Source organism: Dreissena polymorpha, chromosome 13, assembly GCF_020536995.1.
Source record: "Dreissena polymorpha isolate Duluth1 chromosome 13, UMN_Dpol_1.0, whole genome shotgun sequence".
NCBI classification, from domain to species: Eukaryota; Metazoa; Mollusca; class Bivalvia; order Myida; family Dreissenidae; genus Dreissena; species Dreissena polymorpha.
In genome coordinates, this window is record NC_068367.1 from 26,043,326 (window position 1) to 26,070,882 (window position 27,557).

The 27,557-nt window shown below is 35.4% G+C and overlaps 1 protein-coding gene across 3 annotated transcripts in view; it reads left to right on the top strand.

Moving 5' to 3' along the window:
* LOC127854945 (protein FAM117B-like) overlaps nucleotides 1-27,557 on the top strand; it is a 59,587-nt gene that overhangs the window by 26,093 nt on the left and 5,937 nt on the right. For all 3 annotated transcript variants that reach the window (XR_008037231.1, XM_052390135.1, XM_052390134.1), the window contains exons 3-6: nucleotides 791-907; nucleotides 13,491-13,691; nucleotides 22,268-22,330; nucleotides 26,574-26,895. Coding sequence is in view for 2 of the 3 variants with exons in the window: in XM_052390135.1 (XP_052246095.1) it covers nucleotides 791-907; nucleotides 13,491-13,691; nucleotides 22,268-22,330; nucleotides 26,574-26,895 (703 nt within the window). In the remaining variant the exon portion in view is untranslated. The remainder of the gene's footprint in view (nucleotides 1-790; nucleotides 908-13,490; nucleotides 13,692-22,267; nucleotides 22,331-26,573; nucleotides 26,896-27,557) is intronic.

Sequence of the window (27,557 nt, forward strand, 5' to 3'; positions counted from 1 at the left end):
GACTGTGCAAATGCCTGTATTCAAGTCTATTAGGCCATTAATGGTTAATAACTTGTTTTAGAGACCCATAGCCAAACACTTTTGTCAAGTCTGGTAAAAATTAAATGCCTTTGCAGTGTTTTTTTTCCCAAAAATGACTGGCTGTTTCCAAATGGCAAAAAAAATAAAAAATTGTCCCCAAAAATCTTACAAAAAAACTCAGTAATTGGTTTCTTTAGTTTATTATACAGCAATAAAATTCCGTAGCTATTTATAATATCAATTTAAAATGAAGTTTACAATTGCACTTAAAAACAATAAGAATGCTGTTGTTTATAATCATATTTATAATAGTTCATTTTCCCCAATTTTTGTTGTTTATTGTGCTATTTTTCTCCATCCAAAACTCAAAGGCTGTAAAATACAAAGACAAAAATAACTACTTTACAATTGAAGCACTATACACCCACCCATCCCCATCCCCCTTCAGTCTTGAAAGATGGCGGGGTTTGCTACCTTTGTTGTCAGTAAGATTGTAAATTTATACTTCAACTCCATGAACGTTTTGGACATTTTAATTAGGTCATTTCAGAGAATTAACCAAAATGCCCCCTCCAGAATTAGCAGAGTAAGAGCTTTGATTTATATTACATGGGCTTATTTCATAATAACTGGACACTTTCAGAAAGAAAAAAAAACCAAACTCTAAAAAGCTATAAAGCAATATCTGCTTTCTATGTTTTGAATAAATAGCACACAAAAAGCTTGTCGTCATTACAAAATAAAAGACAATATTTTTAATATTTTACAGGCACCAGATGACCTCAAGGATGAAGTGCACATGAAAGAGAATAAAGTTGAAAGAAAAAAGAAAAAACATAGAAGATCTGCGTCCTTTGGGCATGCGGATAAAAAACAGCCATTAGAGGTGATCATCTTAACCCTTTCCCACTTAGATACGTATTTTTACCACTTAGATACCTATTTTAACCACTTAGATACGTATTTTTACCACTTAGATACGTATTTTTACCACTTAGATACATATTTTAACCACTTACATAGGTATTTTGACACATTTGTAGTCCAAAAGAAAGTTACATTTAATTAAATACCTTTCTTACTAGATTCAAGTTTTAAAGGCTTCATTTCGAACCCTAAACTACTGATGAGCAGGAAACAGCATAAAACCTAAACAGACTGCGAGTTACTCGTTGTCAAAGAAATAGGGTTTTTTTTTTTTTTTGTGTGTGTAAATGTTAATATAGTTAATTAGAATAGCAAGTATAAATGTTACTATAAACCGGCTTTGGGATACACATCCAAGAGTACTGAAAGCCCTGAAATCATAAATCATACGGTCAAATCTAATGAGAAATTTAGGGTCAGTTCTGGGGTATGGGGATACTTTTGTTTATTCAAGGAAGCCTGGTTAGTGTATGGCAGAGTTCGAGAGTTTTCTGTGTGTTTCTGAGTCAGTTGAATTTGGGCTTAAGACCAGAGCGTTTGTTGTGTGGAAGGAGGTGCCATCAGAATTTCTGATCGTCGGCCACATTGTGGAGGCATCTAGAGTGTTGTGTTTATAGAAGGAATCTAAATGGGGTATGTTATTTAACAATAATCTTTCTCGTCCAACATATGCATTATTGTAGTAATCATTCTGTATTGTTTCGTTTTTCTTGTAAAACTTGTAGTGCTTGATGTTACGGAAATATTATGTTATTGCCATGTGATTTTGATAAGTAGTAAAATGTGGTATAATTGAAAGCTGTTATAAGGGATTAATCATAAGCATAATGATCTGAATGGATATTCTTATATCCTTGTAGATCCCATTTTTGTTGGTGTAAGAATTACGATGAAGAAAGTTGATGGAAAAGGGGATAGAAGATAGAAGTTTAATAAGACGTATGTTGCATACTAGAACTAGTTGAATATTGATGAAGAAAGTTGATGGAAAAGGGGATAGAAGATAGAAGTTTAATAAGACGTATGTTGCATACTAGAACTAGTTGAATATTGATGAAGAAAGTTGATGGAAAAGGGGATAGAAGATAGAAGTTTAATAAGACGTATGATGCTTACTAGAACTAGTTGAATATTGGCCATCAGTTTCGTAAAGACAACTACAAATAAATTATACAGAGAGACACACTGACAAGAAGGAAGCATTCATATCATAGTAAACCTCAAAAAGTGTAGCAGTGATGTGTACTGTGTAGTTCCATCGGGTAACTGGAAAGAACTGGACCTGAGAACTGAATATATGTATGACGTATACAGCGGAGCACAGCAAGAACATTTGTTTTTAACATTTGACATTCGATCATCAGGGATAATCTAGACTATAATTTCTTATTTGTTTTTAAATGTGCATGAGATTAGAATAGAAATTAAAGCATGAAAATTAAATAGATAAATAGATAAATAAACTTTGTAATCCTCTTTGCAGTATTGTGATTTGCATAGACCCCAAAATTTCAAGTCCTTTCCTTCTATCTGAGGGACATTGGTGGACTTTTGTTTACATTCAAAGTTTATAGTTAGTTCGCTACTATACTATCAAAAATCTTTGACAAAACTGGTAGTACGGGTGGGGTTATGCTATTCGATTATCACAGAGAAATACTGCAGTGAGGAAATAAAAGCTTGTCTGTAAATTCAAGAGAAATTTTATCTCTGTGTGCTGTGCTGTTAATACCTGGGTTGTTATCTCTAAGGGGACTTGCTACAGGTCAGTGTGAGGTCACAGGCACTGGTCAGGTCAGGCAAAGGGGAGAAACTGTTAAAAGGGGCCAGCAGGTTACTATAAGAGTTAACTTTCTTGTTAAATCCCTTATTCATTGGGTTTGATTTTCACCATGTCTGATTTGGAAAATCTTTTTCAAATGGGTGAAAAGTCCGGTTTGTCCGGGGAAACTTTGCTCTCCTTTATAAGAGAAAGAGAGGAGGCAGAAAGGAAAGAAAGAGCCTATGAGCGTGAAGAGAGAAATAGAGAGAGAGAATTTAAGAAATTAGAAATGGAGAGAGAAATTGAGATGGAAAGATTACGTAGTGGGTCACAGAGGGGTGATAGTCGTACTACTAGTGAGAGTGGTACTAAGGCTAAGTTGCCAAAGTTACCCAATTTTGATGACAAGCGTGATAGCATGGATGCATATCTCAAAAGATTTGAGCGATTTGCAGAGAGTGCTGGATGGAAGAAGGAATGTTGGGGTGCAAATTTGAGTGCACTGTTGCAGGGGCGTGCCCTGGATGTGTATTCGAGACTCACAGTTGCTGAGGCTAATGATTATCAGAAACTTAAGGATGCCCTGCTAAAAAGGTTCAATCTGAACGAAGACGGTTTCAGGGAAAAGTTTCGTAGTAGTAAATGTGAATCAGGGGAGACAGCGTCTCAATTTGTAATTCGATTGGGAGATTACTTAACCAATTGGATGTGCCAGGCTGGGTCTGACGAAACCTATGAGGGTTTAAGAGATTTGATTTTACGTGAGCAATACTTGAATGGGTGCTCAAAGGGACTGCAAGTGTTCTTAAAGGAGCGTAAGTTTGCTTCAGTAACAGAGATGGCCGATTGTGCAGATCGGTATATTGAGGCCCATGAGGGCAATGGCAAAACGGGGAATGAAACTAGAGATGGTGTGAAAGGTAAGGCTTGCTTTGTTTGCAATGGACCACATTTACGTAGAGACTGCCCGAGGATAAATGGTCGGAACACCATGGGCACAAACAACCATAGGGGTGGTAACCTATCAGGCCAGTATTCAGGTAATGGTTTCAAAAGCTGGGAACCAGCAAGAGGTGGAAGAAGACCTGAAGACAAGTATGACCGAAAGGTAAGTAAATCTAGTTTGTCGGCGTGTGGCCTATCCCAAGGAAAGGTAAGTCTGTCATGTGGTCACAAATTACCTGTCATGTCGGCAGCGTGTGATGGACCTATTCGGGAAAATATGCCGGAGTGCATAGGATGGGTCAACGGAAAACAAATTCGTGTCTTGAGGGATACTGGATGTTCATCAGTGGTGGTAAAGAGGTCTCTTGTACCAAACCACAGTTTTACTGGGAAAGTTCAGAATTGTGTCTTACTTGATGGAACAGTGAGACAATTCCCCACGGCAAAAGTGTTTGTGGAAACACCTTATTTTACAGGTAAGGTTATTGCCATGTGTGTTGAAAGTCCAGTATACGACTTGATATTGGGGAATATTGACGGAATCAGAAATATTGCAATTGGAGAATATGCGACCATATCAGAAGAGAAGAAAGTGGATGAAACGGTGAACGAACAGGCAGCAGTAGTCACAAGAGCTCAGGCTTCAAAAGAAAAGGTAAGCAAAATCAAACCGCTAAAGGTGCCAACACAGATCAAGGGGATGAATCCACAGATGTTTCAAGAAGCACAGAAAAGTGACCCAACTCTTCAAGCTGCCCGGGAACAAGCAATGTCGGAAGAGGTAAAGCAGTGTGGAAAACTGAATACTTCTCGGTATTATGAACGCAATGGATTCTTGTACCGTGAATTTACGTCTCCAAAACATAACAAGGGAGAACCTGTTTGTCAGCTTGTTGTCCCTAAGGAATTTCGAGATGAAATCATGAAGATAGCTCATGAGAGTTTATTAGGAGGACATCTAGGAATGCAGAAAACATTGGATAAAGTACTGTCACAATTTCATTGGTCTGGGGTAATGTCAGATGTGAAACGTTTCTGTACCTCCTGTGATACCTGTCAGAGGATGACATCAAAAGGAAAAGTTTCCAAGGTTCCGTTGGGAGAAATGCCATTAATAGATACACCATTTAAACGCGTGGCTGTTGATCTGATTGGACCTATTACACCAGTTAGTGACAGAGGAAACCGGTACATATTAACGGTGGTTGACTACGCTACAAGATATCCGGAGGCGATGGCATTGAAGAACATTGAGACAGAAACCGTTGCAGAGGCATTAGTAGACATTTTCACTCGAGTTGGAGTTCCACAAGAAATGCTTAGTGACATGGGAGCACAGTTTACATCTGGACTCATGAAGGAGATAAGTAGGCTGTTGTCAATGAAACAGTTAGTGACTACACCATACCATCCCCAGTGTAACGGGTTAGTGGAAAGAATGAATGGCACGCTGAAGTCCATGATAAAGCGTATGTGTACAGAGCGACCCAAGGACTGGGACAAGTACATTTCGCCAGCCTTGTTCGCATACAGAGAAGCCCCACAGGCAAGCACAGGGTTTTCTCCATTTGAACTGCTCTACGGGAGAACAGTAAGAGGACCAATGCAAATATTAAGAGAGATGTTGACACAGGAAACCCTTAGTGCAGAGGTAAAAACTGTTTATGAATACGTTTTGGACCTAAAGGAAAGGCTAGCAGAAACAATGCAATTTGCACAAGAAGAACTGAAGAAATCTGCTGGAAAATACAAGAAACACTTCGATAAGAAAGCGAGGCAAAGAACATTTTCAGTAGGAGAGCGAGCTCTAGTTCTGTTGCCAACAAACCGAAACAAATTGCTCATGCAGTGGCAAGGGCCATATGAAATTGTAGAGAAAGTTGGTGAATCAGACTACCGACTTGACGTCAATGGTCACGTGAAGACATACCATGCCAATATGTTGAAGAAATATGTGGAGAGAATTGGCAATGAGGCTGAAACTGGTCAGGCTGGATTACTGATAAATATCGCAGCGGCCATTATTGAAGACGACAAGGTACCAAGTGGTGAGAAGGACTGTTTAAGTGAGTATGGTCGATTTAATGAAGAGATACAATGTCCTATAATAGAACAATCAGAATCTGTTGAAGATGTCAAACTTGGTGAAAACCTAGATGCCAAACAATGCGAATCTTTGCAAACATTACTTCAAGACTTCCAAGACGTGTTAACTGACATTCCTGGGAAAACCAATTTGGTAGAACACCATATTAAAACAACTACAGATGATCCAATTCGTTCAAGGCCATATCCTGTTCCACATGCTGTGAAGGAGACCATAAACAAAGAAGTTCAGGAGATGTTACGAATGGGTGTCATTGAACCATCAGATTCACCATATAGATCACCAGTCGTTATAGTGAAGAAACCAGATGGCACTAATAGATTTTGTGTGGACTTTCGCAAGTTAAATCAGGTCACAGTCTTTGATGCTGAGCCAATGCCATGTCAGGATGACATTTTTGCACGCTTATCCCACTGTCGTTACTTTTCGAGAATTGATTTGTCAAAGGGGTACTGGCAGATTCCAGTTTCCGAGGAAAGCAAAAAGTATACTAGCTTTGCAACTGACACCGGGCTATGGCAGTTTCGAAGAATGCCATTTGGACTGGCATGCGCACCCGCTGTCTTCAGCAGAATGATGAGAATGTTGCTGAAAGACCTTAGTGGAGTGGATAACTTTTTAGACGATATGTTCCTGTTCACCGAGACATGGGAGGAGCATCTTACGTTGATTGCAGAAGTCTTAGGGCGCCTGCGAAATGCTGGACTGACGGCAAAGCCTAGCAAGTGCATGTTGGCTTGTGAGAGACTTGATATCTTAGGACACCAAGTAGGGCACGGAAAAGTGGAACCAAACCCACAGAAGGTTACATCAATAGCTCAAGCCGAAAGACCCCGAACCAAGACTGAACTTCGATCCTTCTTAGGGCTGGTAGGTTATTATCGTAAGTTCATACCAAACTTTGCCGCTGTGGCTGTACCACTTACCGACCTCACCAAGAAAGGTAAACCCAATACCTTGGTTTGGGAATCACCTCATGAAAGGGCATTCAAGGAATTGAAGGAACGAGTGACGATGTCACCAATTCTCCGAATGGCAGATTTAGGTAAGCCATTTATTCTACGTACAGACGCCTCTAATGTAGGTTTAGGGGCAGTACTTCTGCAAGAACATGAGGATGGTAAGTTTCCGGTAGCATATGCTAGTCGTAAATTGCTGCAAAGGGAAAGAAATTATTCGGTGGTTGAGAAAGAATGCCTTGCAGTTGTGTGGGGAGTACAGAAATTCCACACATACTTATATGGTAAGAAGTTTCTGTTAGAAACAGACCACATGCCACTGGTCTATCTGAACAAGGCAAAGGATTCTAATGGTAGAATCATGCGTTGGGCTCTTGTTTTGCAGGCTTACCGGTTCACTGTTGTTGCTATAAAGGGAACTGAAAATGTCGGGGCTGATTATCTCAGTCGAAAATCTGGGACATGAGTCATGAACCTAGTCTTGACACAAATCCAAAAGGTTGAGACAGAAATTGGGAATTTCATCTTAAGCAGGGGGGTGTGTCAAAGAAATAGGGTTTTTTTTTTTTTTTGTGTGTGTAAATGTTAATATAGTTAATTAGAATAGCAAGTATAAATGTTACTATAAACCGGCTTTGGGATACACATCCAAGAGTACTGAAAGCCCTGAAATCATAAATCATACGGTCAAATCTAATGAGAAATTTAGGGTCAGTTCTGGGGTATGGGGATACTTTTGTTTATTCAAGGAAGCCTGGTTAGTGTATGGCAGAGTTCGAGAGTTTTCTGTGTGTTTCTGAGTCAGTTGAATTTGGGCTTAAGACCAGAGCGTTTGTTGTGTGGAAGGAGGTGCCATCAGAATTTCTGATCGTCGGCCACATTGTGGAGGCATCTAGAGTGTTGTGTTTATAGAAGGAATCTAAATGGGGTATGTTATTTAACAATAATCTTTCTCGTCCAACATATGCATTATTGTAGTAATCATTCTGTATTGTTTCGTTTTTCTTGTAAAACTTGTAGTGCTTGATGTTACGGAAATATTATGTTATTGCCATGTGATTTTGATAAGTAGTAAAATGTGGTATAATTGAAAGCTGTTATAAGGGATTAATCATAAGCATAATGATCTGAATGGATATTCTTATATCCTTGTAGATCCCATTTTTGTTGGTGTAAGAATTACGATGAAGAAAGTTGATGGAAAAGGGGATAGAAGATAGAAGTTTAATAAGACGTATGTTGCATACTAGAACTAGTTGAATATTGATGAAGAAAGTTGATGGAAAAGGGGATAGAAGATAGAAGTTTAATAAGACGTATGTTGCATACTAGAACTAGTTGAATATTGATGAAGAAAGTTGATGGAAAAGGGGATAGAAGATAGAAGTTTAATAAGACGTATGATGCTTACTAGAACTAGTTGAATATTGGCCATCAGTTTCGTAAAGACAACTACAAATAAATTATACAGAGAGACACACTGACAAGAAGGAAGCATTCATATCATAGTAAACCTCAAAAAGTGTAGCAGTGATGTGTACTGTGTAGTTCCATCGGGTAACTGGAAAGAACTGGACCTGAGAACTGAATATATGTATGACGTATACAGCGGAGCACAGCAAGAACATTTGTTTTTAACATTTGACATTCGATCATCAGGGATAATCTAGACTATAATTTCTTATTTGTTTTTAAATGTGCATGAGATTAGAATAGAAATTAAAGCATGAAAATTAAATAGATAAATAGATAAATAAACTTTGTAATCCTCTTTGCAGTATTGTGATTTGCATAGACCCCAAAATTTCAAGTCCTTTCCTTCTATCTGAGGGACATTGGTGGACTTTTGTTTACATTCAAAGTTTATAGTTAGTTCGCTACTATACTATCAAAAATCTTTGACACTCGTGTTTGTGACATAAATGTCTAACTAAAGTTTTACTTATTTTAAACAGAATGTCCATTAGTTTCTCTTGTTTAATGATTTTGAAAAATAATTTATAAAAAATATAATAGATATTTAATTATGTAAAATAATGTTCTAAAATTTTTGTTTTTATGCCCCCTTTTCAAAGAAAAGGTGGCATATAGTGATCGGACTGTCCGTCTGTCTGTCTTTCCGTCACACTTTGCGTTTAGGTTTTGAAAAATGCTTATAACTTCTATGTCCCTTGAGATATAACCTTCATATTTGGTATGCATGTGTATATAGACAAGGCCTTTCCATACGCACACATTTTTTTACCCCTGTGACCTTGACCTTGAACTTAGGGTCCGCGTTTAGGTTTCGAAATCGGCGTTCAAGTTTCGAAAAATGCTCATAACTTCTATGTCGCTTGAGATATAACCTTCATATTTGGTATGCATGTGTATATGGACAAGGCCTTTCCATACGCACAAAAATGTTTACCCCTGTGACCTTGACCTTGAACTAAGGGTCTGCATTTAGGTTTCAAAATCTGCGTTTAGGTTTCGAAAAATGCTCATAACTTCTTTGTCCCTTGAGATATAACCTTCATGTTTGGTATGCATGTGTATATGAACAAGGCCTTTCCATACACACAAAAAAATTTACCCCTGTGACCTTGACCTTGAAGTTAGGGTACGCGTTTAGGTTTCGAAATCTGTGTTTAGGTTTCGAAAGAAGCACATAACTTTTATCAAGCGTTTATAGGGGGCATAAGTCATCCTATGGTGACAGCTCTTGTTTTGGCATTGTCTGTCCGTCTGTCGTTCCGTCCATTCGTCCGTCCGTACGTCCGGCACTTTTGTGTCCGGAGCCATATCTTGAAAGTGCTTTGCAGGATATCAATGAAACTTGGTATGAGTATATATATGGATAAGAGGAAGATGCACGCCTAATGGCATTGTACACCATCTGTTAATAACAGAGTTATGGCCCTTTGTATCTTGGAAAAATGCTTTTTTGTGTCCGGAGCCATATCTTGGAAGTGCTTTGGCGGGTTTCATTGAAACTTGGTATGAGTATATATATGGATAAGAGGATGATGCATGCCAAATTGCATTGTACACCATTGGATAATAAAGGAGTTATGGCCCTTTGTATCTTGAAAAAATGCTTTTTTGAGTGTCAAATACAACACTTTTGTGTCCAGAAGCATATTGGCGGGGGATATCAATTCAAAGAATTTGCTTGTTTTATATAATTTTGACTGTGTTTTGATTGAATGTATACACTTAAGTGTTCATCATTGAAACAAGCCTTTGGTGTTAGTTGTCAAATGTTTGGTTGGTTTTAAAAACGGTTTTCATGATAATGTTTTATCGATTTTACAACGATACCCATTTGATATAACCACAGTGATAGAGTTAAAATGACACTGTTAATTTCAGTAATGGATTTTAGCAGGCAGGAAGAATATTAGTTTGGTATTGAATAACAGTTTAAACCAACATTGGCTTAATAAGGCTGCTTGTAAAAAGAGATATTTCTAATATTGGTGACAAAAAGATAAGTCTGTTTGAGAGCAGATTACAGCTAAGGCTCTGAAATACTTTGTATGAAACGCAGTCCCAAGATATGAAAAATAAATTGAGATTTTTGAATGATTTAAAAAGGCAAAAGACTGTTTTTTTTGTCGTTGTAAAAATGTGTGAAAAATTATTTGTTTTTGCATGTCGTTTTAGTCTAGATGTAGAAAAATTTAAATGTTGAATAATATATTTGTACATACATTTTGTAAATTGGCATCTGAGAAAGGTGCTATATTGCTTTAAGAATTTTCATAACCTTCTTTGTTGGCAGGTGTATTTTGTTAAAGCAATTAATATAGAATCAGGGTGCTCTTATTTCAACAACAATTTCAGGGCTTATTGCAGACCAGTGTTTTTTTTTCACCATTATGGGAATGGGGCCAGGTCCCTTTGAATTGGAAAAATTCACCGCATTTTGACTAAAATTTGGAAATGAGTGTTGTTGCTGTTTTGCTAAAAAATTCTTCAAATTTAGAATAGAAGTGTTTTTCAGTATCAATTTAAATAAGGTTGAACTGATATGGCTGGATGGGAGAGAAACAAAATGTTGAAATCTATAATAAAAAAGTACTTTTTTTGGAAACCTATTGGGAATATTAAGGTCCCATTTGGGAAAATATATACTCTTTTTCAATTTGGAATGGGGCCGAATACCGGACCCGATTTTGTAACGAAAAAAACAACACTGCAGACATATTTGCAATGTTTGCCTTATCTTCATGCTGTATTGACATGACCCTGTTTGGATTTGTCATTCTGTGGATCATATTAAAACTTTGTTTACTCACGTGCATTTAAATGTATTCAGTTAAGATATGATAAGATTTCAATCTTACATGATTTCTTATATTAAATCACGAATTTAATATAATTAATTTTAAATCAATACGAATGTTTGGTCATATTCAAATTGTCAAAAAATATATTTTTCCCATATCTTATCATCAAAGTCCTAATTGATAGTTTGATGTTTGAAAGTATAGCTATTTTAATGTAGAAATAATGCATCTAAAGGAGTAATGCTGATTTTACGGAAAAATTAATCATTAACAATTTCTGTTTTAGAAGTGTTAATTTTTTTTATCTAAGTGTTATAAATCAAACTGTTATTCAATGCCCTTATTCAATGAACATTGACGCTCAATTTTACGGGGTAATGTCATATTCCCAAAATGAAGTAAAAAAGCCCTGTCTTAATTCTGACATGGAACTGTAATAAAAGCCGTTGTGCTAATTCTGATTTTATTAATTTTAATTATAGGTACAATTTCAAATGTGCTATTTTAAAATGAAAATTGAAATGTATTGAGATGAAAATTGTGTTTTTTTAATGTTAACAATGTAAATTGGTGAAATTTGGACAACCAATTTGGACAACCAATTTGGACAACCAATTTCATGGTATTACAATATGAGCACTAGATAATGACGTCAATTTAATTCCAATACCGAAATAATTCTTTGATCGATAACACGTACTTAGTGTAATAAACACTTCCTATTTTTTATTCGTATGGTTAGCATAAGACAAAATGAAAGGCGTGTTATCACATCAGGGGTAACTTTTTTCATTTAAGTCACATGAAATAATGTTGCAATTTGGGTGTGTGTTGAATTATCCATAATGAGTATCCAATCATGAAAGAAGTATGTCAAAGTTGGACAAAGATTTGGGTTAATTTTCTTTGGTCTTGTGGAAACATAATCAGAATCTATGATTACCTGTCTTGTGACCAATACAAATCTATTTTATTTGGCTGAATGGTAAAAAGGATTATCATACACATTTGTAAATTTAGATACATGATATTTTACCAGCACTTGTTTGTTCTTTGAGTCCATGTTTTTATTAATGTGTATTGTTTGTTTGTTTGCACAATAATAAACACCATGATATAGTTGAACTGTGGCATTGAGGCAATATTTATTACAGTATTGAACAGAACAATCAAGTTAAATAAAGGCCCAGAGTTCAAGCAACTTATCAGTCCCAATACAGCTTATGTCCATCTATTGCAGTCAAGTTGTATGCACATAATTCTGCTTTTCATTGTTTTCATGAATTATTAATGTCAGTTTTTTGCCTAGTTACGTCAAAAGATCAAGTCCAAAAGAGGCCTTTGGAAAACATCAACTAATTAGAGATGTTCCAGTTAATTACAATGCAGTATTTTTCTTCAGCATTTTGGTAATGGGGGCCAGGGCCCTTTCAATTGAAAAATCACTTTGTTAACTAAATATAATTACATAGGTGGAAAGAGAAATGGACGAAATGTAGAAATTTCAATACTTTTTTTTTATTTTTAGTTTTTATGCTCCCCAAAAATATTTTCGGTGGAGCATATGGTTGCCAGTTTGTAGTTCTGTTATTCCTTCCTTCCGTCACACTCCGTTATTCCTTCCTTCCGTCACACTTTTGCTACCGTTTCTCATTATTGGTGCCTTCAATACTTTACCAATCGCTTTCATATTTGGCATGTAGGTACCTTGCATGGACCTCTACCTTTTGATGAGGTTTGAGGTCACTAGGGTCAAGGTCAAGGTCACCGAGGCTAATAATAGACTTCCTACTGTCACACTTTTGCTACCGTTTCTCATAGCACCTTCAATACTTAACCAATCGCTTTCATATTTAGCATGTACGTACCTTGCATGGACCTCTACCTTTTAATGAGGTTTGAGGTCACTGGGGTCAAGGTCAAGGTCACAGAGGCTAATAATAGACTTCCTTCTGTCACACTTTTGCTACCATTTCTCATAGCGCCTTCAATACTTAACCAATCGATTTCATATTTGGCATGTAGGTACCTTGCATGGACCTCTACCTTTTGATGAGGTTTGAGGTCACTGGGGTCAAGGTCACCGAGGCTAATAATAGACTTCCTTCTGTCACACTTTTGCCACCGTTTCTCATAGTGCCTTCAATACTTTACCAATCGCTTTCATATTTGGCATGTAGGTACCTTGCATGGACCTCTACATTTTGATGAGGTTTGAGGTCACTGGGTCAAGGTCACCGAGGCTAATAATATATTTTTTAGGTGTTTATTAACACATACATTGACAAAGCGCATCATCGGGGAGCATCCATCAGTTTCACTGATATTCTTGTTTTTAAAGAAATTTTGATAAAGGAATTATAGTAATTTTTGAAAAAAGTATACTTTTTTTTACTGGGAATGGAACCAATTTTTTTGCCCAAAGGTACCAAAAAAACCCTCTGCAATAGCTTTGATTCTCCTTTTTTTTATCTCATCCATTTATCTATTTTCAGCTCAGCAGTATACGTCAGAAGATCAAGTCCAACAAAGGCCTGGAAACAAAACAACGAGTCAGTCCTGTGCCAGCCAATCACAATGCTCTCTTGCAGACAGCTCCCGCAGTTCTCATGCGATCAGTTCCCATTCCAGTTGTAAACTTCCAACGATCCACGCACAGGTCATGCCCTCGAAACAGTCTTGAGGGGGACAATGGGGTAAGGTGTTCAGTTATTTTGTTGTTTTTGCTTATTTAACCAACACATTTTGAGATTATTCTTTTTTTATGCCCCCGGATCGAATGATCGGGGGTATATTGTTTTTGGCCTGTCTGTCTGTCATTCTGTCCCAAAAGATATAGCAACTTGATATTTGGCATGCATGTGTATATCATGGAGCTGCACATTTTGAGTGGTGAAAGGTCAAGGTTATCCTTCAAGGTCAAAGGTAAAATATATGGCTTCAAAGCGGCGAAGTAGGGGGCATTGTGTTTCTCAAACACAGCTCTTGCTTAATTCTATTTTTATGTAAAAGTTTGTGTGTTTATCTTGAGTGGAAATCTGTCATTACCGTCTCGAAGTGGACTATGGGGTAGGGATTTCAGTTTTTAGCTCTACTGGCCATAGGCCAGAAGAGCTTATGGGATGGCTTGGTGTCTGTCTGTGTGTGTGTGTGTGTGTGTGTTAGACTTTCTCTTGTTTATCCGATAAGTCCACATTTTTTATCTGATTCTTTTCAAACTTGTTCAGTGTGTTGATATTAATGAGGACTCGAACCCTATTGAAAATGGGTTACATCAGAGTAAAAAGTCAAGAATTATCTCCCCTTGAATTTGAAATTGTGAAATAAGGCTTGTTTACGCAGTTAAGTCCTCAGTTTTCATCCAATCATTTTCCAACTTGCACAGTGTCTTTATCTCAATGATGAGTCAAACCCTATTGAAAATGAGCAATATCGGAGTTATAAGTCCCGAATTATCTCCCCTTGAATTTGAGAAAAAATGAAAATATTTAACATTTTGCCATAACTTTTGCAATATTGAAGATAGCAACTTCATATTTGGCATGCATGTGTATCTCATGGAGCTGCACATTTTGAGTGGTGAAAGGTCAAGGTCAAGGTCATCCTTCAAGGTCAAAGGTAAAAAAAAAAAATCAAAGCGGCGCAGAAGGGGACATAGTGTTTCCGACAAACACATTTCTTGTTTGTTTAAATATAAAGTTCTATCCTTTTGAAACTTTAACGAATGTTTTATATCATCAAGGGCCAGAACCCCAATGAGAGTGAAGAAAATTTGTCCAACTTTTTGTTGAAAAGGAGCCATTTGAAGTTTAAATTTTACGTTTCTTTTTGTTTATGCAATGAATTTCTCATTTTGGGTCTGTTTGTTTAAAACTTACTCAGATTGTTCATACTATCAAGGGCTTGAGCCCTATTGATTCCAGCCAGTAGAGCGATTCAGGCCCTCATGGGCCTCTTGTTTTTCGTTATGTAGCTTTTATTCATTCCCAAATATAAATCGTATTGTTTGTTTACATGTTAATTTGTCAGAAATAACAATAACAAATCTGTTAACTATTTTTTTAATTTGCTTGATGTATTATAGGTAATGTTATAATAGATGTTGATTAAATCTATGCATAGCATTATATTGACACAAGAGCACACACATTTCACATACACAGACACATACACAAATTACCTGTTATTAGGGTGCAGGATCACGTGACTTTGTTGGGTTTTCCCAATTAAACGTTATTGGATGTAACCTCGCGTATTAGTGCTGTTTTTTTTTCACATAACTTTTTCAAACGATTTTTCTTAAGAATTTCAACTAGTGCATAAAAGACAAATTTTTATGCTGCTTATGGCAATGTGAAATACATCAGAATTACTTTATTTAATAAGCCTGTGTTTTTGTTAAAATATTCCATGTATACTGCACGACTATGCGTCATGCAAGGTGAAATTTTGTCACCGATTTCAGACGTATTCAAGGATTTATTCTTATACCTTAAGATATCGGCACTAACTGCAAGAAAACCGTCTTTTACGCACTAAAGATTTTTGCAATTATGTTTTTCAATAACTTGAGATATTTGCAAAAATAAAGTGTTTAACGGTGTGTTTACATTCTGTCTAGCCCGTGTCTAACCACCTGAAAACCCCGTTGATTCTGCACCCTGGTTATGATGGAATCAAAAGTTTGGATTTCTGAAAAATATAATCTTTTAAATGCAGATTTACCACACACCCTTTAAGATTATTTGGTTTTGTTATGTAAATGTTGATCTGTTTATTTTGGGTGGAAATTTGCACCTAGTGAATTATTGGTGCAATTCACAAAAGAGTGCTTGAAATTGCAAGTAGGTTCTTCAATGTTTTTTTCAATCAAAATCAGATCAGGTATTCGTCCCCATTTCCAATGGAAAGAATTATATATTTTTCCCAAATGTGACCAAAAAATTTGCAATTGAAGGTTTCCAAACATATATATTTTTATATCTCAACATTTTGTTTATTTCCCATCCAGCTATATTATAATTTCAACCTTTAGAAATATAATACTGAAAAGGCTTTAATTCTCCATTTTGAAGCATTTTTTAGCAAAACAGCAACACCACTAATTTCCTTTTTATTTGAACCCTTTGCATGCTGGGAAATTTGTCGTCTGCTAAAATGTTGTCTGCTAAATTTCTAAAATTAGCATTTTCTTCCATTTTTTTCAAAGAATACTATCAGAATAGCAAACAGTTTGGATCCTGATGAGACGCCACGTTCTGTGGCGTCTCATCTGGATCCAAACTGTTTGCACAGGCCTTCAAAATTCGGTTCCCGCACTGAAAGGGTTAAACACTGCAAATAGTCCCAATCAAAAGGGACCTAGCCTCACTCCCAAGATGGTGAAGAAAACACTGGGTTCTTTATATGCTTTTAATGAAACTGGTGGTAGTGGATATAATTATCTGTGATCAAGCAGTCAAGTACTATCCGTAATTTGCTTGTAGAGGTCAAGCAATTGACAGGTGCTTTCTACTGCAAGAAGCTCAGTTTCAAATCTGTTTTTTTAACTTTCAGGTTTTCTATCTTGCATTATGCACAAACTCACAGTTAAATGAATGACAATTGTTTAAAAAGAAAATAAATTCAACCTCAGTTGCATAACAGTGGAAAGAAATCATATTGCCAATGTTAAATCGCAATTTTATCTGTACCCTTTTCAGCTGCGAACTATTAAAATGTAATTTAAAGCTATCACTAAAGCTTTACCATGATAAAAGCCATGTTTTCAGTGATATATTGGTATTTTTCAAATCAGCTGATTTCCATGTTTATGGCTTTATCGTAGCCTTTTCGAGTTGTTTACCGTGTTTGTAAGTGGCCAGCCTGTGGGGGTAGTATTTATTGCTTGGCCCCTTAAAATAATGGTGGTTTTGTCTTAACCTTTAACCATTAAACATCAAGATACGCACTTTGAGGCATTTATAGTCCCTTAGAAAATCAAATTAAATTTAACCCTTCCCCCCCATAAGAAGCAAAGTGAAAATGGCTCTTGCAACCAGCATAAAACCAGAACAGACTGCAAGTCTCTCGCTCTTAGTTGAGGTTTTATGCTGTTTGCTACTCATCAGTAACTAAGGGCTGGAAATTAAGTCTTTGAAACTGGAATCTTGTAAGAAAGGTCTTAAATTAGATTTAACTTTCTAAGGGACTACAAATGCTTCAAAATACGTATCTTAGTGGTAAAGGGTTAATTAACTTCATAACATCACTGTTTTAACTTCATTTGAATCTTCAACTTCAAATAATGTAGTTTTGTTCTTGAGACAGTTCATTTTTATTGTCAACCTTTTGATTAAGAGGTTATTACAATTATATTAAGTAAAAATTAGTAGTAATTTAAAAAACAAATCCCACAAAGAACATGTCGTCCCATTGGTGCAAAATGGTACGATGTGATATTGAAACTAGAAGGCACATGGTACCGTTTTGCACCTATGACGCGATGTTATCCGAGTCTGTTTTAAAAAACCCTGTCATTTATAATTTCAGTGCTATCTCCTAAACAAAAATGGTGTTTGCAGCTTTAATAAATTAATGTATAGCTGATATAAGAACCTTGATTTGTCACCAGGCTTTAACTTGAGTCTGGGAATTATTTTCAGCAAAAAACGTTGACAAACATCATAGAAGATAATCAATAAAACACAATATTGGGCCTACCTAGTATCAGAGAGGATTTTGAATTTATCTGTAAAGAAAAATTTCAATAAGTTTCATAACCCCTTGATTATTATAGCCGACTGGTTTACCTACTGGTTTTGTAAAACACAGCAATACAATTTGTCTAGCCTTGGTAAATACTTAAAGTCTTCACTTGGATTAGGTATATAGGAAGGCATGGTTACCGTTAAGATTTTTAGTAAACATTGCATATTGATTGAACATTCATCCATTGCACTTGTCAGTCCGTGGTTATCTCCTGTACCTTCAATAAATCGCAAACTCTGGTGTATTGAATGATAAAGTGCTTTTTGAAGAACGTTGTCAGTGGGTTTGAAATTTTAAATTAAGTTTATGGAAATGCGGACATTAATTGAAAGCATTGCTTTACATGGCAGCGTAACAAAAAGTCTTGTGAATTGTATACAGCAGTCCGGTACATTATACTTTACTTGTTATAAACATAACTAGGACTTTTCTTCTTGATAAATAGGAACACGGTCACGTATTTGATATTTCTTCCTCAGAATAATTGGTCCATTGAATAGCAATAAAGTAAGGCCTGTTATAATTCATTGAAAAATCTTGACTTTATTCTTGAAAGGAAGGGACCTCAGCTACATGTATATAGATGTGATTTAAAAATATACAGATATGGTTAAACATATACAGATATGATTTAAAATATATAGGTACGTTTTAAAATATGCAGATATGGTTAAAAGTATACAGATATGGTTAAAAATATACAGATATGGTTTAAAATAAACAGATATGATTTAAAATATGTAGATATAATTTAAAATATACATTGTCATGCGTGAATGGATTTTGAATTCTTAAGCCCAAAATCTGTATGAGCCTTTGAAAACATTTGTGTTATAAGGGTTTTATGTTATAGTGTTTCCTGTTGTTTAAGGGAATTATTATTCACTGTCATAAATAATTCTAAAATAATTTGAGTAAAGTCATTCAACTATATATGAATTTTTTTAAAAGTTTGTTTCAAAATAAGCACAGTGATTGCTTTCCTACTTTATAAAGTACCAGAAAACGGCACTTTCCAAATTGGGAAAAAACTACAAATTTCCCAATAGAAGGTTGCCCTATGTTGTGATTTTATTTTGTAAATAATAAAATGCAACATTTAGTAAGTTTCTGTATGCAGCTCTATGGCTTGAACCTAAGTAAATATAATATTGACAACTGGACAACACTTAGTTATTTTAAAGTATTTGGGAGCACAAAATCAATTACACCAATTTCCCAATATGAATACTTCAATCCGAATTTTCCCAATTTCAGGGTTTTTCGACAATTTTTTCCCAACAGGGCTGGTACCAGTACTTTTCCCAATTAGGCAAAAAATTTGCTGATACCATAAATTATTCAATTCATTTTCACAACACTTTACCAGAACTCTGTATTCAGTAGTGCACACTTTTATTTGTTTTTCATTTGTAACATTTCCTGTGTTATGACTTTGCATAGTATCGACTCGTTAAATACCGGATGTTGCTTAACCTATAGGTTAGTTTTGTATAATTGTTTTCACGGGACCACGTCTGGTTTGCTAATAGACGGTCTAGAGATGTAAGTATGTCATTGACACCGAGTCGTTGGAAACAATAATTGATGCTCTGTCAGGTTTGATTGTCTGTTTTGAATGATGATAATTTGCTTATTTTTAAATTTCACTTCACATAAGTTTTTGTGTTTTGCAAATGCCTTGATAAGTTCATGTACATTGCAAAATAGTGAGGCTGTATTCACTTAATTTAGAAAAAAATTACTCTTTTTATTTTTGTGTTTCCTTATGTTTAAGAAGACGAATTTTAAGCAACCTCAGGTGCAGTTAGCGTCTGTTTATTAGTAATCATCCTTTTAGAATTGTTGTGTTGTTTTAGCAGTAATTTGAGCCAGACCCATACTCCAGACTCAAGTAGACTTTTACAACTTAACACTTTAATGGCACATCATTTTATTATTTATAAGCCATAATAAAATGCAAAAAATTTGCCCATGATCTGAATTGGTGTGGGTTGTTATTTTGGTGACAGCTGGGATGCCTGATTGAAATTATGTATGGGTGTAAAATTTTAAAGGGACCTAGTTCGCGGTTTGGTAAATTGACAAAAGGAAAAAAAAATGTTTAAGATGTTTGTTGCAGTTATGTTATTTGCGAGGAAACAATAAATCTGAACATTTTCCATGCACTAAAATATCCATTATATGCATCTATGAACAATTTAAAAACCTGAAAATTGTAAAGCTTTACAAATGCGAAATCATTGAAATTATTGAAAAGTTTTGTTGTTATCATTGTATTTTGTGACACTACCTGGATTGCTTTTAAAAATATAAAATACACAATGAAAAATGGTCAGTGGTTCGAACCCAGGTATGGGTAACTTTTTTATTATGCCCCCGGATCGAACAATCGGGGGTATATTGTTTTTGGCCTGTCTGTCTGTCATTCATTCATTGTGTGTGTCCCAAAACTTTAACCTTGGTTAAAGTTTTGCAATAACTTTTGCATTACTGAAGATAGCAACTTGATATTTGGCATACATGTTTATCTCATGGAGCTGCACATTTTGAGTGGTGAAAGGTCAAGACAAGGTCATCCCTCAAGGTCAAAGGTCAAATATATGGCTTCAAAGCGGCGCAATAGGGGGCATTCACGGTGTTTCTGACAAACACATCACTTGTTTCTTTAAAAATGTTATTCTTGTTTTAAATAGGAGCTTTTAGTTCAGATATTTACATTCATAAATTAAAAGCATTTAATTTCAAAATTCAAAACATGCTATTATATTTGAACAAGTCCGTTAGAGCTGAAGTAACATCTTATTAAATCTGAGAATGATCAGGCTCTACATTGTCATCACGATTATGTTCCAGGTGAGAAGAGTATAACTACATGTAGATGGTAACTTGTGATAATGTCAGATCAGTAAGTTCAGAGATAAAACACTAAGCAGAACAGAAGTTCAATGATGAAAAGCTGTGTGCAGAGTGTTTTGGTGTCAAGAGGCACTGTTCAACTTTGAAATATTGCCAAGTTATAATAACTGCTTGATATGCGGTATGCTAGGATGCCGTGAACACTTGATCATTCAGTACTACTAAGTGGTCATCTTAAAGGTACAATTTTACTAGTTAAAAAAAATAAAATAAAATAATGGGTTATCTTAAAGGCACATTAGTTAGTTTTATTAGTTAAAAAAATCATTTTAAATAAGTGATTATCTTAAAGGCACATATTTACTAGTTGAAAAATAAATTTAAATAAAGGGTCATTGTTAAGGAAAAGTTTCATTACTTGAAAACTCAGTTCAAATAAGTGATCAACTGAAAGGCACAGTTTTATTAGTTAAAGAAATTCATTTTATTGGTCATCTTAATGGCACTGTTTTAAAGTTAGTGTTGTTGTCATTTTTTCATATTTAAAAATGTCATTTAAGGTACACAAAAAAAAACTTAATGTGAAATATCTACCTGTATGAAAACATGTTAACAATTATACAACTCCACTTCAAATAATAGTGTAGAGTGGTTGGTTTTATCTGTTTGACCCTTAAAAAGGCTTGTATGTCCTATAGATACTCTTGCATATAGTTGCATCCATTTACAGTAAGTGTCTGTGTGAAGTTACAATATATTCCCTAAAAAGGGAATTTGCAGTAATTACATTACATGTTTTATTAGAATAGTAAGCCAATTTAATCAACTAGCATTGTGGGTTAACAAAGAGCATTATGGGTTATCAAAGAGCAATATGGGTTGTCAAAGAGCATTATGGGTTATCAAAGAGCATTATGGGTTATCAAAGAGCATTATGGGTTATCAATGAGCATTATGGGTTATCAATGAGCATTATGGGTTATCAATGAGCATTATGGGTTATCAATGAGCATTATGGGTTATCAAAGAGCATTATGGGTTATCAAAGAGTATTATGGGTTATCAATGAGCATTATGGGTTATCAATGAGCATTATGGGTTATCACAGAGCATTATGGGTTATCAAAGAGCATTATGGGTTATCAAAGAGTATTATGGGTTATCAATGAGCATTATGGGTTATCAATGAGCATTATGGGTTATCAAAGAGCATTATGACTTATCAAAGAGCATTATGGGTTATCAATGAGCATTATGGGTTATCAAAGAGCATTATGGGTTATCAGAGAGCATTATGGGTTATCACAGAGCATTATGACTTATTAAAGAGCATTATGGGTTATCACACAGCATTATGACTTATCAAAGAGCATTATGGGTTATCAATGAGCATTATGGGTTATCAAAGAGCAATATGGGTTATCAGAGAGCATTATGGGTTATCACAGAGCATTATGACTTATTAAAGAGCATTATGGGTTATCACACAGCATTATGACTTATCAAAGAGCATTATGGGTTATCAATGAGCATTATGGGTTATCACAGAGCATTATGGGTTATCACAGAGCATTATGGTTTATCAAAGAGCATTATGAGTTACTAAGGAGCAATATGGGTTATTGAAGAGCATTATGGTTCATAATTTCATTGTTTATTTCAGGAGGTGGAGTATTTGGTGGAACGGTTGGAGACCACCATGCACATTGAGGGAGAGACAGAGAGGGTAAGTTTACAGAGATGCAGTAAGAGGTGTTTGCTCAGTGCTTGTATGAAAGGAAGTTTTGGCAGTTCTTGCATTCAGGAAGTTAGACACGACTTACAATAAGGAAAGTTTGCCTAGCGCTTGCATAAATGGAAGTTGGGCCATGGCTTGAATTGAGTAAAGTTTGCGCAGGGCTTGCATTTAGAGAAATTTGAGCAGTGATTGCACTAAGGGAAAGATTGGGCAGGGCTTACATTAAGGGAAATTTGGACAGTGCTTGCATTAAGGCAAGTTTGGGAAAGACTTGCATGATAGGAAGTTTGGACAGGGCTTGCATGAAGAGAAATTTGAGCAGTGATTGCACAAAGGAAAAGATTGGGTAGGGCTTACATTAAAGGAAGTTTGAAGGGAATGGCTTGCACAAATCTGTGATGACACTACGCACATGCACTAAGCCCTATTTTCTTAGAATTAATTTGATTCTTTTTGCCTACAGACATCAGTGAGAGTGCAGTAATGTAAAAATGTTGGAAGTGACATTCAATCTGATTTACCAATAACCTTTTCATCGATATTTCTTGGAACTGTCTATTGCAGCATTTTGGCCATCAGGCAAAATCACTTTGGCACGATTGTTCAGCATATTGCACATGTACATTGATTCTTGCATTTCTATCGTTATTTGTCAGTGCTTTATCATAAGAAGGGACTTGATCACACATTTATTAATTAGAAGGAACTTTTATTGAGACTGTGTACAGTGAGGTTTTTTTCTCTCAAATTCGGTAAACAGCCCATTCCTAATTGAAAAAAGTATTTTTTTTTCCCAAATGGGACCTAAAAAATCACAATTGAAGGTTTCCAAAAAAATTTTTTTACAGTTTAGCAAATAATTGGCGATCTGAGCTAAATGTTTTAATGACCATTTTTAAAATCAGCCATGTACCAAATTTTGTTAAAACTAGTGCATTGTCATGAATATTTTATTTCGATAGTCACCATAGCTTGTTTAAATCATTCACGTTTTGTTTGTTTTGCTTGTAAGATTATGGTAATTAGTAAATGTTTGCTGTGGTGAATAAATAATAGGAGAGGGCGGTAACACTAATAAAACACAAACCACATGGTTGCCATGGCGAAAAACACTAGTTATTTGCATTTTATCAAATTGATTGCTAAAGGGATGACAAACTCATTTTGTGGTATTGCCACTTATCTTGTAGTAATCTTAATTTTCTGGTTTAATTTTGAATATAGCTAAGTCTGTAAATATTACAGATATTCATCATCAAATATATATGTATATATATTTCTTCATTGTGAAGAGAAACACAGAAAGTGTACATCACACTATCAATGGAGGGGAAAAATAGTTTAGAGCACTGTCTTGGGGCAGAACTCAATTTCAAGCTTTCCACACAAAAAGTGATGCAACTTATTAATATATTCAGATGTGGGACACCAATAACTGCCTTGGTTTCCGGGCAAATCACAAGAAGAACATGTGGAGCAGATAGTTTGTAGATAAGACATGCTGTATCTCATCACGAAAGTTTCTCTTTATTGGCTTAGCAAAAACAGCAGTGTTGAAATAATGCCTCCATGCTACTGTGGGAAAATTGGCTTGCCAGTGAGAATAGCAGGTTTTTATCTTGATATTTGTGGCAATGGTTTTTGTCATGATTGTAGTGGGGAAAAGTTTTTTCTCACAAGGTTAAACTGTTCTGGAGAATACATTATGGAGTTGTAATTTTGCTGTCTCTTTGAATGTTTGAGAGATCAAGTGAGTAAGAGTAAATTAGTAACGGTGTGTGAGTAAATGAGTAAATCATGTATGAGTAAATGAATAACTATGTGTGAGTAAATGAATAACTATGTGTGAGTAAATGAGTAACTACATGTATGAGTAAATGCATAACTATCTGTGATTAAATGAGTAACTATGTATTAGTAAATTAGTGGCTATGTGTGAGTAAATGAGTAACTATGTTTGAGTAAATGAGTAACTATGTGTGAGTAAATGAGTAAATATGTGTGAGTAAACGAATAACTATGTGTGAGTAAATGAATAACTATGTGTGAGTAAATGAGTAACTATGTGTAAGTGAATGAGTAACTATGTGTGAGTAAATGAGTAACTATGTGTGAGTAAATGAGTAACTATGTGTGAGTAAATGAGTGACTATGTGTGAGTAAATGAGTAACTATGTGTGAGTAAATGAGTAACTATGTGTAAGTGAATGAGTAACTATGTGTGAGTGAATGAGTAACTATGTGTGAGTAAATGAGTAACTATGTGTGAGTGAATGAGTAACTATGTGTGAGTAAATGAGTAAATGTGTGAGTAAATGAGTAACTATGTGTAAGTGAATGAGTAACTATGTGTGAGTTAATGAGTAACTATGTGTAAGTGAATGAGTAACTATGTGTGAGTAAATGAGTAACTATGTGTAAGTGAATGAGTAACTATGTGTGAGTAAATGAGTAAATATGTGTGAGTAAATGAGTAACTATGTGTGAGTAAATGAGTAACTATGTGTAAGTAAATGAGTAACTATGTGTGAGTAAATGAGTAACTATGTGTGAGTAAATGAGCAAGTGTGTGAGTAAATGAGTAACTATGTGTAAGTGAATGAGTAACTATGTGTGAGTAAATGAGTAACTATGTGTAAGTGAATGAGTAACTATGTGTGAGTAAATGAGTAACTATGTGTGAGTAAATGAGTAACTATGTGTAAGTGAATGAGTAACTATGTGTGAGTAAATGAGTAACTATGTGTGAGTAAAGGAGTTACTATGCGTAAGTGAATGAGTAACTATGTGTGAGTAAATGAGTAACTATGTGTGAGTAAATGAGTAACTATGTGTAAGTGAATGAGTAACTATGTGTGAGTAAATGAATAACTATGTGTAAGTGAATGAGTAACTATGTGTGAGTAAATGAGTAACTATGTGTGAGTAAATGAGTAACTATGTGTGAGTAAATGAGTAACTATGTGTGAGTAAATGAGTAACTATGTGTAAGTGAATGAGTAACTATGTGTGAGTAAATGAGTAACTATGTGTGAGTAAATGAGTAACTATGTGTAAGTGAATGAGTAACTATGTGTGAGTAAATGAGTAACTATGTGTGAGTAAATGAGTAACTATGTGTGAGTGAATGAGTAACTATGTGTGAGTAAATGGGTAACTATGTGTGAGTAAATGAGTAACTATGTGCGAGTAAAGGAGTTGCTATGTGTGAGTAAATGAGTAACTTCGTTTGATTCTGAGAGATAAATGTAGTCACTCTTTGAGAGTAAATGATTGACAGTGTGAGTCAGTGGACCAGTCAGAGTAAATGAGTAACTCGATACGCCAGTGAACATATGAGTAACTCAAAGAATCAGTGAGTTAGTGAAAGTAAATGAGTTAGTGAGGGTGGGTAATCCAATGAATCTTCATCAGTGAAAGTAAATGAGTAACTCTGAGTGAGTCAGTGAGTGTAAATGAGTAACTCAGTGAGAGTAAATTTGAACAAAAATGAGTAGCTCAAAAAATAAGTGAGTCATGAAGTATAAATGAGTTACTTATAAATGTATCATTAAGTGAAAGAGAGTTAATGAGTCTTTCATGGAGTCAGTGAGTCAGAAGAGTAAATAAGTCTCGGTTAGAGTAAAAATCCTGTTGTTTATAAGCTTACACACTGACTTATCACCACCTTGAGAATGTGACCGTATTCTACGACCAATCAAATTCACACATTAGCAAAATAATTAATCACTTTTTTTTTGCCATTACTTGACAACAGAATGCATCCATTACAATTATTCACACATTCAAAATAACATTCTTAAATGAGAGAAATATTTAAAAAATAAAGTTTCTTTGATAGATTATAAAAGAAACACAAATAGATAAAATGAAATTAGTGTTTGAAATGCTTTTAATCAAAATTGGAAAACATGCTCAATGCAATTACAATAACAAGAGAATCTTTGACTAAATCCATTTAAAGCACAACACTTTCCAATATATTTCAGATGATGCGACAAATAAACCATAGCGTAGAGGATATGATGTCCCTCTAGCAACTGGGAGGTCATGGGTTTAATCTCAGTTTTGGGAACGTTTTTAAGAGCTTTCCATATAAACTAAGTATTTGGTCTACCCAGGAAACACACTCAAGCGTTTTAATAAACCTATGGCTTTCAATGCAATCAAGCTAAAATAAAAAAGTTTCAACTAGACTAAATACACTGTGACACTGTCCCCTGTTTTTCAGATGATCCAGATACCGGACGGCCACAGAGCCCCAGTTCCCGCAGGTACCCGCAGCATCGACACCCAGACACCGTCCTCCTCGTCCCGGGGCTCGGAAGAACTTCTCCTAAATGAAAGATTCTCAGGCCGAAATTCCGGACGCAGCTCAGGGGGTCGTAGCTCGTGCAGTCCGGTGTTTAACAGTCCATTCCCAAGCCAGTCGTACAGTCCAACAATTCCCATTATGGCTGGAGTGGTGTCAATGGATTCCTCCCCTCGGCCGTCCAGCAGCTACGACTCCTCTGGTAGCACACCGAGAGACGCAAAGTCTGACAAGGAGCCAGGTAAAGAGTCTTGTAATTAAATAAAGAATGTTGGATTAAAAAATAATTAGGGCGTTGTGGTGTAGTGGATATATAGCATGTCTAGTGACAATGAGACCGGTAAAAAATGAACTTCCAGGGCTCGACATTTACTTTTGAAGCCACTTGTTGGACAAGTAGACCAAAATTTCACTCGTTCTGACCAAAAAGCAATTTGTCCTTACCATTATATCTTATTCTGCTCAGTACTTTGCAAAATAATGAAATAATACAAAATGCTCAAATCATAAAGACTTTAATCGTTCAAAATACATGTTAACATAATTTTAGGCAATTTCAATACAAAAAGAACTGACTAGAATAACAGGAAAACTCGAGATTATTGATTTTTAAACATTATACAAAGCCATAATACCTGACAAAAACTTATGTTTTGCCACCATACAGCAGAAAATGTTCAAATCATTCTATACATAGAGATGACGTCACTACGGTAATTGTCTGTAAGATCGGTGTGTATCGGTGTCATAAAATGCATATTCTTTACAAGGGAGAATATTCTTGTTATCTTGGCAAAGAAAATGTTAAGGGTTGCTTCCCTTGTGAACAGTACGGTGTAGTATCACATGGCACTATTGAAACTCACCCTTTGTGGTTTAAATGTAAACAAAATATAATAGAAA